This window comes from Tachyglossus aculeatus (assembly GCF_015852505.1).
Source record: "Tachyglossus aculeatus isolate mTacAcu1 chromosome 12 unlocalized genomic scaffold, mTacAcu1.pri SUPER_6_unloc_1, whole genome shotgun sequence".
Classification (NCBI taxonomy): domain Eukaryota; kingdom Metazoa; phylum Chordata; class Mammalia; order Monotremata; family Tachyglossidae; genus Tachyglossus; species Tachyglossus aculeatus.
The window spans coordinates 4,533,584-4,549,759 of NW_024044828.1; the positions used below are offsets into that span (position 1 = coordinate 4,533,584).

The following is a 16,176-nucleotide window of genomic DNA, read 5'->3' on the forward strand; positions in this document are numbered from 1 at the left end:
TTGTACGTTCCCAAGCGCTTAGTACAGCACTCAGCACACAATGAACACTCAGTAATTTCCAGTTCATTGATTGACCCCACAGTGGCTTGGGACCTGCATGTATAGGCCAAGGAGCAGACTTGGGGCCCATTTTGGCACTAGGCCCTGCCTAAATCCAGCAGCAGAGAAGCCAAACTGCAGTTTTCTAGGCAGATGAGGGGGACCCTATAGTAGCACTGCCGCCCCACCGATCCAGTCATATGGCATGGCTCGGGCAAGATGCAGAGGACAAGAGAAGCCAGCCGGCACTCGTGCTGCTTTCACTCTTTTTTGGCCAGCAGGACATGGCCAGAAATCAAAAGATATTCCACCTGATCTATATCCATAGCCACTGTCTTTTCATTATAGTCAAGTCCTACTACAAGAACAATTTTAAGAGCAGCATCAGAGAGGGGAATTTTGTACACCAAATTGAGAAGCAGTATAGCCTAGTAGATAGAGCATGGGACTAGGTGTCAGAAGGACCTGGGTTCTAATCCCAACTCTATCACTTACTTGCCTATAGTGTGACCATGGGCAAGTCACTTCACTTCTCTGGGCCTCAGTTATGTCATTTGTAAAATGGAGATTCAGACTGTGAGCCCCATGTGGGACATGGACTGTGTCCAAACTGGTTAGCTTGTATCTACGCCAGCACTGAGTATAATGCCTGGCACGTAGAAAACACTTAATACCATAGGAAAATACAAGTTAGCCAAAAGGTTACTGAGGTCCTTCTAATTTGAAAAATGAGTCATTGACACTTGCTTACGCTCTTCTGTTTTAAAGGAAAAAATTGCTCCAGAATCGGGACTTGGGCTATGGTTGTGTTTTGTAATGGCAAATGTGGATGGTTTGTTTTAGGACACTCACAGGACTGTAGCGAATGTGTCAGATGAAGTTTCAAGTGAGGAGGGCCCTGAAACGGGATACCCATTACGCTGCCACCTGGATAGAACCTCTGACAGTCTCCTTCGAAACCGAAAGCCTCACCTGTATAAGAAGCACTACCCTAATGAGGTAAGTGGATTTTGATCTTCGGCTTTCCTCGGCTGACCTCCTGACTCGTCTCCTCTTTTCAACTTGACTTAAAAGTTGTATAAATAAGTAGGACCTTTTTGTCATTTTGTGTATTGTTTTTCTCCTGGCCGCAGTCAATTTGGATCTGTGTTTCAGCAATTGAATAGTAAACAGTCAAGTGTTAGAGGGAAAAAAAATCCCCTCATTATCATTACAGATGTCCATAGACTGTCCCAGAAATGTATATTGTTATGAGTTGAGGAACTTTGTGACCTTAAGTAGGTTTTGGAAATATTTTTTTTATTCTGTGGACAAGAGGAGTCTCCTGGTGCTTTTTATAATAGCAATAATGATGACATTTATTAAGCACTTACTATGTGCAAAGCACTGTTCTAAGAGCTGGGGAAGTTGCAAGGGGATCAGGTTGTCCCACGGGGGGCTCACAGTCTTAATCCCCATTTTACAGATGAAGTAACTGAGGCACAGAGAAGTTAAGTGACTTGCCCAAAGTCACACAGCTGACAAGTAGCGGAGATGGGATTTGATCCCAGGACCTCTGACTCCCAAGCCCAGGCTTTTTCCACTGAGCCACACTGCTTCTCAGCGTGGTGAATTTCAGAAAAAATCTAATTTGGACTGCATTTAAAAAATTCAGTTTTAGAGGAAGAAATGAGTATTTTGTATACATTGTAATATTTAAGTCAAAGTACTGAACCCTATAGGATATCACTCTTAGGCAAGACAACACACAAATGAAGTTTAATGAAAGTATATAATTTACCCCCCACCCCCAATTCACTGAAGTGGCAGTTCACTGGTGGAAAGTGCACTGGCCTAGAAGTCTGAGACGCTTGCAGTGAGACCTTGGGCAAGTCACTTCTCTGTGCTTTAGTTTCCTTAGCTTAAAAATGGAGATTCAGTACCTGTTCTCCCTGCTACCTGACTTAGAACATAGTAAAGGGCTTAACAAATAACATACAAAGTATCTAAAATTTATCTCATCAATGACTAGAGTTTTGGGGAATATCTAGCATTTACTTATTCTATAAAATATAATTGTACCTTGCTGGAGGATTATGAAAACTGAAATTAACAGTTTTATGGAAAGTTTTGAGTCTTAAATATGGAGCACAAGCCAGATTCAGTTCATTCTACTGTAACACAGGGCTATCGTTCTTGCTAACCTCAGGTTAAGCAAAATGTTAGTGATGAGGTACGTGCTGTTCGTGTTTTAATTGACACCCTGTAAATTCGTACTAATGCTTTGTCAGCATTACTCATGCTAGAAGACACCTGTTGCTGGAAGAAGAATGTGTTAGGGATTTCTAGCAGTGGGAAAACATGCATTATGGAAGAAATGACAGTCTGAAAAGGAATCAATAATAATAATAATGAAGGCATTTGTTAAGTGCTTCCTATGTGCAAAGCACTTTTCTAAGCACTGGGGTAGTACAAGGTAATTAGGGTGTCCCACGTAGGGCTCACAGACTTCATCCCCATTTTACAGATGAGGGAATTGAGGCCCAGAGAAGTAAAGTGACTTGTCCGAAGTCACACAGCTGACAAGTGGCAGAAGTGGGATTAGAACCCACGACTTCTGACTCCCAAGCCCGAGCCCTTTCCACTAAGCCACGCTGCTTCCCCATTGAGGAATTGAGGAAACCGTGAACTTGTTGTGGGCAGGAACGTGTCTGTTGTTATATTGTACTCTCCCAAGCATTTAGTATGGTGCTTTGCACACAGTAAGTGTGCAATAAATTTGAATGAATGAATGTACTCTCTCCATCTGGGGCACATGCCAAAGCCCTATTAGCACTATGTCCACCACTGTAAACATTATAAATATGTATGGTGCCTTTTCCCAGAAAAGTGTGACACAAGTTCACACATATTATCATGACTATCTTCCAGCATCTACAGAATGGTAAAATGGAAGGAAACTCAGGAAGCTACTTGGTCTGCATTATTGTCCATCCTATATTCAAAAGTTCCCATGGTAACCAGCTCCAGGGTTTAATAATTTAAAATTCTTATGTCTAAATGACCTTTTTCTTCCTGCTGTTCACGTTCATCTATTTTTAACTGACGTTTGGATGTGGAGAACAAGTGGCCAGCATCATCTTTCACGGAGTTGGTGGCTTGGCTAGCCCCAACTCCAAATCCTTTTAAACTTTCCTGATAGCCCCGTTTCCATTCCTTTAGTTATTTTTGTTGCTCTTCTCTAAACCTCTCCAGATTCTCTGCATCTCATTTAAAATACAGAGGTCAAAACTGGACCCAGTACTCTGAAAAAGGCCTGCCCAATATCAAGTAAAATGGAAGGAAGCATCCATATTCCTATTAAATTGTCTGTATCTTGTTCTATTTTTAATTATAGCATCACATTTTGCTGTCCTATTCAGTTTAGGAATCATGTCTTTTTTCCAGATGCTTATGCCTAGTCAGTCTTCCTTCCACATCTTCTTTTTTTTTTTTAATTTTTGTGGTATTTGTTAAGCACTTGCTATGTGCCCAGCACTGATCTAAGCATGGGGTAGATACAAGCTAATCAGGTTGGACACAGTCCCTATCCCACATGGGGCTCATAGTCTTAATCCCCATTTTACAGTCAAGGTAACTGAGTCCCAGAGGAGTTGTGACTTGCCTAAGGTCACAAAGCAGGCAAGTGGTGGAGTCAGAATTAGAACCCACTCTTTCTGACTCCCAGGGCTACGCTCTATCCACTAAGCCACGCTCCATCTCATGAACTGCATCTTTGAAGTTCATTTTTTATCTAGGAATGTACATCCTTGATTATGTCGTTGAATCACTTCATCGTTTATTAGATGGCCCATTTTTCAAATTATCCTGGTCTCTTCTAACTTATTTCCTTGCTGCTGAGTGCTGTCTCTGTAATGGAAGGTGATGTGCCTCATCGGCTCATCACAGTAGGAAATCTAGAGATCTCTCTCTTTCCCCTTTGGCAGGGAGTTCTTTTATCTTTCAGGTTTTGTCTCTATCGTACAGGGAGCAGCAGTTCCCTGGTAGGTCTCAGGGAGTATCAGGTTGCTCTCCCTGTCTGAGTTGGCTGTCCACAGAAAGTCACTGAGGCACATGCATGCTTTTTTCTCATCCTTTCTTCCTTTAAGGTCCCAGACAAGAAGGGTTTTTGTGGTTTTGTTTTGTTTGGTTTTTTTTAAAAAAAAAACAAAATCAAAAAGCCCCAAGTACTCCAAGTAGTTGCAGAAATGGGAGTTTAGAGCCAGGTCCTCGTAGGCAGAGAATCAACTCTGTGGTATTGTACTCTCCCAAGTGCTTAGTGCAGTGCTCTGTATAAAGTAAGTGCTAGGGAAAGGGGTCAGCATAGAGATAGATGAGATTGGGGCACCGTGGATAAGCTGGCGCTAGAGGAGCAGAGCATGTGGTGGGCCGAAGTAGGAGATTGGTGGGGTGTGGGAGGATAGATAGACACAGGTTAGACATGGTCCCTCTCCCACCCGGGGCTCACAGTCTATATCCCCATTGGAAACTAAGGCACAGAGAAGTCAAGGGCCCAAGGGCACATAGCAGTAAGGGAGCCAGAATTCAAACCCAGGCTCTGTCCACCAGGCCACACTGTTTCTCACATCTGGCTAAATGGATCTCTGCACCTCTCAGCTATATTAGGTTTTTGTTTTTTGTGGCCAGTTAAAAAAAATCAATTCCCACAGTGACATCTAGTCTAGATGTAGGAGAGTCCTTGGTCATTATTGAAGCCATGGGTATAAAGTGGGTAGCATTCCAATGACAGCCAACCAAAAGCTTCGGACCCCAGAAGAACTAGGTGCAGTGCCACCAAAAACTGTCAAATGCCTCACCTGTAGGTAATTCAGTCCTACTGGAAGACCTCCTCCAGGAGACCTTCCCAGACTAAGACCCCTTTTTCCTCTCCTCCTCCCCCTCCTCACAGCACTTGTGTATATATTTGTACAGATTTATTACTCTATTTTACTTGTACATATTTACTATTCTATTTATTTTGTTAATGATGTGCATATAGCTTTAATTCTATTTGTTTTGACGATTTTGACACCTGTCTACATGTTTTGTTTTGTTGTCTGTCTCCCCCTTCTAGACTGTGAGTCCGCTGTTGGGTAGGGACCATCTCTATATGTTGCCGACTTGTACTTCCCAAGCTCTTAATACAGTGCTCTGCACACAGTAAGCACTCAATAAATACGATTGAATGACTGAATGAATCTCTGCACACAGTAAGCGCTCAATGATTACAATTGAATGAATGAATCTGGTTGGCCTAGGGCCAGCTTTAGCCATTCCCTAAAGACTAGCATGTAGTAATACCAAATGAAAGGTACCAGATAACATTCATCTATACAACATCAAACAGATTGCTTAAGAAACACTTCCCACCCTTTCCACTTCCCTTAATGAAAAGAACTTATTCCTAAAAAGTTCATTGATTCTCTCTCCCTTTCTCTCCTTCCCTTCCATTTTTCCGCTTTGTCTCTTATCAGGAGGCCCACATTGGTCACAAAAGAAAGGTGCAAATAGAATCTTAGAGTGAGTTTACCCGTGGGTGGCCAAAATTTAGATCCATGAAAGATTCAGTAGTCCATTTTTGAAGTGAACATATCATGGGTTGAAGCAACCTGAGTCTGCAATCCAAGCAAACCTAGTCACAAATTCTTCCCTAAAGAAATTGGGTAATTCAAGGGGAGTAAACAGAGTATTTTCCAGGTACCTTTCATATATTTGGGAAGATCAGTCTCTATACAATCATGCTCTTTTTTTTGGTACTCCCCCTGAGTTATTGGATTTGATTTCCAGTTTCTCTGTTGATCCCTAAGGTCTTTCAAATCTGTACTCAGTTCCAGATTTAGCAATTTGGCAACCGTAATCCTTCCTGTCTTTCTGTGTACTAGTTTAGTTTGTACTTTTCCTTGAGGAACTTTTGTTTAAAGAGGAACTAGCTGTCTTGGATGTCTTTGTCTCAGTCCTTTTTCCATGAGGTCTTCCCTATCAGCTTCCTAAACTTACAGAAATTGCCTTTCTTTAATTTAATGTTTTGTCTTGCTGATTTCTCTGCTTTGGATCTTAAAGATTTTCCTCTTGTGATTGCATTCACAAAGGTTTCCATTCACATTTAGATCTTCAAATTCCTCCTCACATGTAAAAAGATATCTACCTTATTTGATCCTTCCACTTTCTGTGGAAAGAATGCGTTCCATAACACAGGCTGACAGTTTTCCTTCTGAAATGATAGTAATGATAGCAAATTAAGAATTATTAATACAAATTAGAGAAATTTTAAATAAAACAATTTACTCTTCAGTTTGAGACAATAGAAAACTTAATAATTATATACAGTTTCTTGTACATAACCTAATTGATCTGCACGGGAATCAGAGAACCTGGGTTCCAATTCTGACTTCACCCCTGCTGTGTGACCTTGGGAAAGGCACTTAATGTCTCTGTGCCTCAGTTCCCTCTTCTTTAAAATGGGGATTCGGTATACCATTTCTCCCTCCTACTTAGACTGTGAGCCCCTTGTGGGACAGGGACTGTGTCCAATCTGAATTCACTCTACCCCACTGCTTAGTACAAAGCTTGGCATATAGTAAGTGCTTAATAAATGTCATCATTATTATTATTACTATTATCATACTTTCCTACATAAAACAGAGTAGTCAGTTTTACAATGTGAGTGTTTCATTGTTTATGAACCTCATGTTGAGGAAGACTTACCTTAAAATACCCCTTGCCCAATGCTACGCACATGCACAAACCCATTTCTTTCAACACCTCGTTATGTTCCATCCAAACACATAAGTTGTGGAAGAAAATCTTTCATGTAGTTAAAACACACACTAAGGCAAGACATATCCTGCAAAAAGAAAGAACACCCAGTTGGAATCTAAGTGAATCAGATTAACTTTTTTTTAAATCCCTCCCAGTATTCTTAAAAATAGCTCACTTTTTGTTAGATATCTGGCATTTCTTTCTATAATAGGACTGAAAAAAAACCTCTTTAATCTCTTTGATCTTAATGGAGTTCACACTTTCTACTCCTACTCCTTTCTTTCCTTTCTGTCAGATAACACAGGCTTTTGTAAACCAGATTGCCTCCATTCCTAGTCACAAGCTGATGGAAATATGAGCAGGTTGTTTAAAACATAATGAACAAACCTTGAGAAGCAAGCTAGATTATTCACATTTTTATTTTGGAACCAAGTAGAGCATTTTATGTTTTAAAATGACCTCTTTCACTTAGCCTTCAGGTCCTTTCATAAATTTTTTCTGGGGAGGATTTTGTGTAACTATGGTATAACTACAACTTTTTTCAGATGTTTTGATTGTTCCCTGTAAAGGCCAGAATTTGAAACTGGCTTCCTGGAACAAACAGAGGGCAGTTATTGTCATTCAATCTTGAATGGCTACATTATATCTAGTGCTATTCAAACCATAATCCATTCCCAGTTATCATAATCAGAATTTATTGCCAAGTTTAGAACATAGTTACTCTGTCTTTAAAGGCTGCCAGGTCCAAAAGAGTAATTGGGTACCTGTGCATCTACATTAATTGTGTGACTCTGAAAAGTTAGTGTGATACACCTGTTCCACCTTCCTCCGACTGACAGTATGATATAGAAAATTCGGGAAAGAGAATCTTTTCTTAGTATTCTAGGTTGTGCTGCTGTCCATCGGCACTGAAAGTAAGATTATGAAAGAACTGGTATTGCTTTAATTTTTTTATGGTATTTGCTAAAGTGCTTACTATGTGCCAGTCCCTGTAGGGTAGATACAAACTAATCAGGGTAGACACAGTCCATGTCCCACATGGGGCTCCCAGTCCTGCCCACTTTACAGATGAGATAACTGAGGTCCAGAGGAGTGAAGTGACTGGCCCAGGGTCACACAGCAGACAAATGACAGAGCCAGGTTTAAAACCCAGGTCCTTCTGACTCCCATGCTGCTTCTCTTATTGAATGGAATGAGGTAAGAGTATGTAAATTGCATTAATGTCAAGTATCTTTCTTTCAGGATGCCCCTAAATCGGGTACTAGTTGCAGTTCTCGCTGTTCAAGTTCCAGACAAGATTCTGAAAGCACAAGGCCAGAGTCTGAAACGGAAGATGTATTGTGGGAAGATTTGTTGCACTGTGCTGAATGCCGTTCTTCTTGTACCAGTGAGAGCGATGTAGAAAATCCTCAAGTAAATCCGTGTGTGAAAAAGGAATATAGAGACGACCCTTTCCATCAGGTTAGTGTACAGACACTTCCAAGCGTCCTAAGCCTGTCGAAGGAAATGGAAAAGAAAAATGGTCTTAAAAGTAATATTCCATTTCTTCAAAAGCTTTCTTTTGATATGAGTTCTGACACCGTGTAAACATTGTTCAGTTCTTCAACTTCTCGTTCTGACCTCCAGACTAGAAATAAAGTCAGTGTTCCTATATATTCTGTTTAGAAAATTAAGTATTTAAATATTTCAGATGTTTAGGAGATAAAGTTTTCAGCTTCATGAAATGGATTCCGGTTGATCGATCAATGGTATTTAGTGAGCATTTATAGTATACAGGGCACTATAGTAAATGGTTGGGAGTTGACAATACAAGGTAGCATTTTATAGTTGCACAGCATATATAAACTAGGAAGTAAACATTGAAATGGAAATCTAAGGTGTATTTAAGAAGCTAATTGTTCTGGTGTTTAAGGATCTAGAAATAAGCTCCAGGAATAAGGGTCATGGAAATTATAAATTGAATAAGCTCTCTTCTCCCCAAAGTGAATGGTGCATTTTTTATTAATACAAGCAAAATTAATGCTGCTATGATTAGTTCCACACAGTGAAAGACACTGTTCAAAACTCAGCAAATTATCTGTAGTTCTGCTTTTATTAATAATAATTATAATTATAATGGTATTTGTTAAGTGCTTACTATGTGCCACACACTGTTCTAACTGCTGGGATAGATACAAGGTAATCACATTGGACACAGTCCCTGTCCCACATGGGGCTCACAATCTCAATCCCCAGTTTACAGCTGAGGCAACAGAGGCACAGAGAAGTTAAGTGACATGGCCAAGGTCACACAGCAGACAAGTGGCAGAGGCAGAATTAGAACCCATGATCTCTGACTCCCAAACCCGTGCTCTTACCACCAGGCCATCATCCTTAGCAGCTCAAGTTACTTATCCGTAGACCTGCTATGATCATTATTTACTTTTTCTCCGTCTTGTCTCAAGGGTTGTGGTTGTTGATACTCCTGAATGTTTACAGTTCTTTCTTTCTCTGGTTGTAATTTAAACTTTGCTGTGACTATTGTTGGAAATAATTATGGTTAATATAATGATGAGAAAGAACTGTATGAGAACCTATGTTTTTTAAGACTGTAAGGTCAAGCATTTTTAGGAATACAGATTTTAGGGAATGTGTCAAGTTTCTCATTGATTTTTGGCTGGATGTGGGTTAAATAAATAACTTTAATGCCAGAATAAGAAGAGTGCACTGTTACATGTTTTGGTGGAGTAACAGATTTAAAGGGTAAATTAAATGTTTTAAAAGAAAAATTACGGCACTGAGTGTAGTAGGTTTAAAAGAGAACCACAGCAAGCACTCTCACAGTCCAAAAAGGCTTTTATACATAAACTCAAAGGATAAAACTAAACAAATGGAATCCTTATGTAGCAGGCAGGGGAGATGCAGTGTGGCCTAGTGGATAGAGCACGAACCTGGGAGTCTGTAGGACCTGGGTTCTAATCCCGGCTCCTCCACTTGTCTGTTGTGTGACCTTGGGCAAGTCACTTTCACTTCTCTGTGGCTCAGTTCCCTCACCTGTAAAATGAGGATTAAGACTGTGAGCCCTGTGTAGGACAGGACTGTGTCCAACTGGATTACCCTGTATCTACCTCAGCAATTAGAACAGTGCCTGGCACATAGTAAGTGCTTAACAACAGCCGTATATCGTATTATTATTGTTATGTTTTCTTCCTTGTTGTCCTTAGTTGTGTTTATATTCACATTAGGTTAGTCCATGGTTTCTTCCCAGAGAGGAGGAGGTGGGATTTGAGGCTATGGTCTGGATATGAAAGTGACAAGAAGCCCTCTTTGGAGGCAGACAGTGATCCAAGCAGCAAGTGAGATAAATCATCCCTGTTTGTTTTTTATCTTTTTATTTATTTTTTTTTACTCCCGTATCCCTCCACTGGCCTGATCCTAGGGAGGCAAGGTCCCCTGACCATTTTCTCCTAGCTGATAATAATAAGGATGGCATTTATTACGCACTTACTGTGTGCAAAGCACTGTACTAAGCGCTGGGATGTGGAGTAGAGTGAACGGGGCCTCGTGCACTCTCATATTTCACTCTTTTCTGTCCCTCTCCTTTATAAAGTACAACTGACCCTTCCACATTGGACCCCCTTTGATCTCCGATACTTTGGAAACAGTCTAGCTCTGCAGGTGAGGAGACTTGGGTTCTAGTCTCAGCTCTACAAGTAGGGGAATGCCTGCCAGGGCAATGCCATCAGAAGTTTTTTTTGTTACTGTTTTTTAAGTGATATTTGTTAAGTGCTTCCTCTGTCAAACACTGTTCTTATCACTAGGATAGGTACAAGTTAATTACATCAAATACAGTCTCTGTCCCTCATGGGGCTCACAGTCTGAAAAAGAGGGAGAACAGGCCTAGACTGGGAGCCCCTTTCGGGATAGGGACTGTGTCCAACCTGACAACCTTGTATCTACCCCAGCACTTAGTACAGTGCCTGGCACATAGTAAGCGTTTAACAAATTCCATTAAAAAAATGAGTTAAGTGTCTTGCCCAAGTTCACACAGCAAACATTGACACAAGTGGGATTAGAACTAAGGTCCTCTGAATCCCAGGCCCCTGCTCTTTCCACTAGTCCACGCTGCTGCTTTTCTAACTGGAAAACCCCGGGGATCTCTGTGAGATGGCTAGGCCCAGCAGGAATCCCCCAGACTGGCTAACTAACTTAGGCAGTGAAGACCACAGCGGCTATCAAAGCCAACATCTGCTGGCTTAGGGCATATGTTTGTACATATTTTTTTACTCTATTTATTTATTTATTTAATTTATTTGTACATATCTATTCTATTTATTTTATTTTGTTAGTATGTTTGGTTTTGTTCTCTGTCTCCCCCTTTTAGACTGTGAGCCCACTGTTGGGTAGGGACTGTCTCTATATGTTGCCAATTTGTACTTCCCAAGCGCTTAGTACAGTGCTCTGCACATAGTAAGCGCTCAATAAATACGATTGATGATGATGATGATGCCTGTTGTGGTCAATTGGCCATAAATGGGTCCTTTATGTAAAAAACCTTTGCGAGCACTTCTCAGTCTGCCAGAGTCCCGGCCCCCTATTCACCAGTTGCACAGCATCCCCCAGTGTGAACGTGACCTTTGGAATAAGGATCGTGTGAGCGCCACCGGGAAAACCACTCACTACAATCAATTCCTCGGCACGGTTCCCGGGCCTTCGGTCTCAGGAGCGAGGCGGGAGACTCCGTCTTTTTGTCGTAGCTTCTGCGAAAGGCACAATTTTATGTCGTTTCCGTCGTTATTTGAACTGATTTATTCCATGACTTTCCACCCTAGCTCTGCACATTTGAGAGTCGTATGTATTTGGATTCTAGCAGTGGGTTCGCAAGTTTATCTGCCTCACCTGCAGTTGAGCCATCGTGAGGTGAAGTTAACTTACATCTAAAGGTTCCAGATACAATTATTGTTTTCACTTGAAAGACAACTTATTAGTCTTCCTTTGAACCTAGGCCAAGTGCTATCAGCTGCTAGTGGTGGTGAAGACGAGTTTCAACATGAAAGCTTGCTGTATTATCTATTTCTCAACATTCAGTTAATATAGTCTTTGTCTGCGTGGGCCTGTTGGCACAGATTTTCAGCTTTTCATTGTAAATCTAGAATCAGAAAGAATCTTCCTAGAGACAACCTGTCAAAGTCATGCTAGAACGGAATCGTGGTACAGCCACTGGAGAAGAAATATTATAAGACAATGGTTTAGTTTCTCCATTCTTACCACAAATTTTTCATTCCTTTCATCCCTTAAAACTGGAAGCATTATCCTCATCTGGATCATCACATCTAGTTTCCATTGACTAGTCATAAAGCACAAGGGTCTATTTTAACTTCCTAAATTCACCTTTCCGGGAATAAATGAATAGTTTTCCTGTTATAAGGAAAAACAGCCTTGGCTCTTTTTAGTATCGCTCTTCTGTTGCATCTCTGTTTTTAAATAATATAGAGTCCCTAGTCGCCTACCAGTAATTGAGCACTGTGAAATGGTGAAGATTTTGAATGGGTGAGCCCCTGATTTAGGTCTTTATTACTGATTTGGATGTGTGTGTCCCAGTCCCACACAACTAGTCCCTGTTGAATTTTTTCTGGTTTCCTCTTTGTACTTTCTGGCCTCCCGAGCCATAGTCGATTTTTGGCATACCACTCGATGCTTTTTCCCTTGTCTTTGCTGTTATTGATTAGCCTTCAAAGCTCTCCAAGGAGGGTTAGCTTCATGTTAACTACTTCGTCTCCTGCCAGGTACATATCATGGAAGCTAAGATGACAGAAGGAAAGCATGTATCCTATTCCCCCATGAAGATGTTTCATTTGTTCAGTTTTAGGGAGGTAGTGCAGTCTTTTGGCAAAAGCGTGGGACTGGTAATCAGGAGACCTAAGTTCTCCTAGCTGTGTCCATAGCTTGTTCTGTGACCTTGGACAATCACTTTTAAGCCTCTTATGATCCAAAACCAAATTACCTCTCTTTTTTTCCCAAGTAATCCTTCTAAACACATTTAGATCCCTTCAGAAGTTCACTAAGCCCACAACAGTATGACTTTGAATCAGCCACTCAGTCAGTGGTGTTTATGGAGCACCTACTTTGTGCAGAGCACTGTACTCGGCTACCAGAGTTGAAGGTGGCCTGTTCACCCTTTCTCTATCACCACCAGAGTAAAACAGGGCTGTGAAGTAAATCCAGCCCTGTTCGTGTAATTCAGAATATTTGCAGATGCAGCAAGGGCCCATTAACTGGTGTCAGAATATTCTCCCAATCTTCTTGGCTATGCACATAAAAGAAAAGGAGCTGCAGCAGAGTAATTATGGCATTTATTAAGTGCTTACTATGTGCTTAGGGCTGGGGTAGATACCAGGTTATGAGGTTTGACGCGTCCTTAGCCCACATGGTGCTCACAATCCATTTTCCTCCTGTCTAACAGTTAAACTGAGGCCCTGAGAGGTTAAATGACCTACCCAAGATCACATAGCAGGCAACGCTGGGACTAGAGCCTGGGTCTCCTGACTTCTAATCCATTGTTCTTCCCACTGGGCAATACTGCCTCCCATGTTTTATGTGAGTAGCTGGACTCTGTAGGTAGCTGGAGATGATTGAGACACCGGCAGATTCCACATCATCAATGGTATAGTTATTGAGAACTTAACATGCGCAGAATGGTGTACTAAGCACTTGGGCGATGACAGTACCACAGAGTTGGTAGAAATATTGCCTTCTTATGTGACAAGTTTAAGGAAAGCAGAGTATACGAACCGACTTGTCTCTTGGAATCCCAATTCACAATGAGATGTTTTCATTGGCAACACAGAACTTAGTGCTGGACCAAATTCTGCCACTTCAGAACACTGTTCCAGCATGCCCTCATAGACAAAGAAGCAGAAAAGCAAATTAAAAAGGGGAACATTTCTTAGGTAGATTGTTTACAGAGTGGTGTATCAACAAACATGGAGCTTCATATAAAATTTGAAGACTGAGAAACTGTGGTTCAGTCCAGCCTTCCTTGACTGTGGGAGACCTGTGTTTATGGCAGTGAGCTCTCTAAAGCCCCGCAAGCTGCTTCATCAGCATATTCAGCATCAACTGTCAGGATGACAGCAGCAGTGGAGCCCTGAGATACGTTGGTTGGCTTTGAGGCAGTGCCCCCCACAACTCAGTATCAAAGGGAGGGGCATAGGCATGGTTACATGATAAAAGGTTATTCAGACAGCTGCCTGGTAGTCACTGGAAATGGGACAGGCAGGTATTTTTTTTAATGGTATTTTTTAGTGCTTAGTATGTGCCAGGCACTGCCCTGGGCACTGGGACAGAGACAAACTAACCAGGTTGGACACAGTCCATGTTCCACATGGGACTCACAATCTTAATTCCCATCTAACAGCTGAGGCCCAGAGAAGTGAAGTGACTTGCCCAAGGTCACACAGCAGACAGGTGGTTGAGCTGAGATTAGATCCCAGGTCCTTCCGACTCCCAGGCCTGGGCTGTATTCACCAAGCCATGCCACTTAGTAAGAAGCAGCATAGTCCAGTGTATAGGAACGGCTCAAAGGATGTTTGAAAAACATAGTGAACAACATGGCAATGCTGCAGAATGTTGAGCGAAAACAGGCGATGGGGCTGGCCTACCTAGGGAGGATTTTAGACTGTGAGCCCACTGTTGGGTAGGGACAGTCTCTATATGTTGCCAATTTGTACTTCCCAAGCGCTTAGTACAGTGCTCTGCACATAGTAAGCGCTCAATAAATACGATTGATGATGATTGGAAGGATAGCTGCCCTTGAGCTGACTTTAGGAAGAACAGGAGACTGAAGAGCAATTCAAAAGGGGCAAGTGCAGCACAAAAGCCAGGAACCAGTGTAAGTGAATACAGGAATACAGCGGGGAATGAATCATCAGTGACACACACATGTCCTTTCAGCCACATGTGTGCCTGGAGAGAATCCCAACATCAATAACTGTATCGTAAAACTGAAAGATAGCGGGTGCATATTCTTCCCCTCTTTCTCCACCCAGAGATAAAGGCAAGCTTTAATTAGACACCAGAGACATCTGCTGCTTGTATCTTGAATTGCCGGTGAAACCTTTTTTCAGGCATATTATAGTTAGTTATGTTTGTATGTGTGTATATATGTCTATTTGTTCTTTGTATTGGAAGATGGTGTTACCAGTAGTGCATGATCTAGTGGGAAGAGTATGGGCCTACCAGTCAGAGGACCTGAGTTGTAATCCAGGCCCTGCTACTTTACTGCTTCACGATCTTGGGCAAATCACCTAGCTTTTCTGGACCTCAGTTTTCTCATCTGTAAAATAAGGCTTAAATATTGGTCCTCCCCCCAACATAGATTGTGAACCCCATGTGGGACAGGGACTGTGTCTGACCTGATTATTTTGTATCTACCCCAGTGTACCCAAGACTCTACTCTGCTTGGCAAAGAGTAAGTGCTTAACAGATATTATTATCATCATCATCATCAATCGTATTTATTGAGTGCTTACTGTGTGCCGAGCACTGTACTAAGCGCTTGGGAAGTACAAGTTGGCAACATATAGAGACAGTCCCTACCCAACAGTGGGCTCACAGTCTAAAAGGGGGAGACAGAGAACAAAACCAAACATACTAACAAAATAAAATATCATCATCATCATCTTTGTTGATAGGGACTGTGTCCAACCTGATTAATTTGTATCTACCCCAGCACTTAATACAGATCTTGGCACATAGTAAGTGCATAACAAATACCAGTATTATTGTTATTATTAGCATGTGGGACAGTGACTGTATCCAGCCTCATTATCTTGTATCTACCCCAGCACTTAGTACACATTAGTCAACACGTAACAGGTACCATAATAATGATTAGTATTATCCAAATCACAGCTTGTTTTTATTATTCATTAGCTTTTCTTCTATTATTAGTGGTAGTTGGCTAAGGTTATAACTTCATATCTAGAAAAAATGTTTAATATTTGCAGTGGTGGGGTAAATTATCTGATCTCATGAAAGGAATTATGATGGTCACTCTGCTGTGTTTTTCCCCATGTGAGTGCATTTAGCACTGCATATTTAAAAGTTGAAACACTGATGCAGTTTTACTCTCCCAAGACTCAAAATGTTGCATGAATATCTTAAACCTATGAAAACTTTTTTTTCCTCCTATTAGTATTTTTATTGTTGTTGTTGTTATTGTATTTGTAAGGTGCTTTCTATATGTCAAATGCTATTCTGAGCATTATGGTAGATGCAAGTTAGTCAGATCAGGTACAGACCTCATCCTGCATGGAACTTGCAATGTTAAGAGGAGGGAGAACAGGCACTGAATCCCCATTTTACAGAAGAGAGAACTGC

The 16,176-nt window shown here is 41.3% G+C and overlaps 1 protein-coding gene across 3 annotated transcripts in view; it reads left to right on the forward strand.

Annotated features, from left to right (window-relative positions):
• The window catches only part of PHTF2 (putative homeodomain transcription factor 2), a 120,178-nt gene that overhangs the window by 84,096 nt on the left and 19,906 nt on the right, over positions 1-16,176 (forward strand). For all 3 annotated transcript variants that reach the window (XM_038741263.1, XM_038741261.1, XM_038741264.1), the window contains 2 exons: positions 883-1,038; positions 8,059-8,277. In XM_038741263.1, coding sequence (XP_038597191.1) covers positions 883-1,038; positions 8,059-8,277 — 375 coding nt within the window. The remainder of the gene's footprint in view (positions 1-882; positions 1,039-8,058; positions 8,278-16,176) is intronic.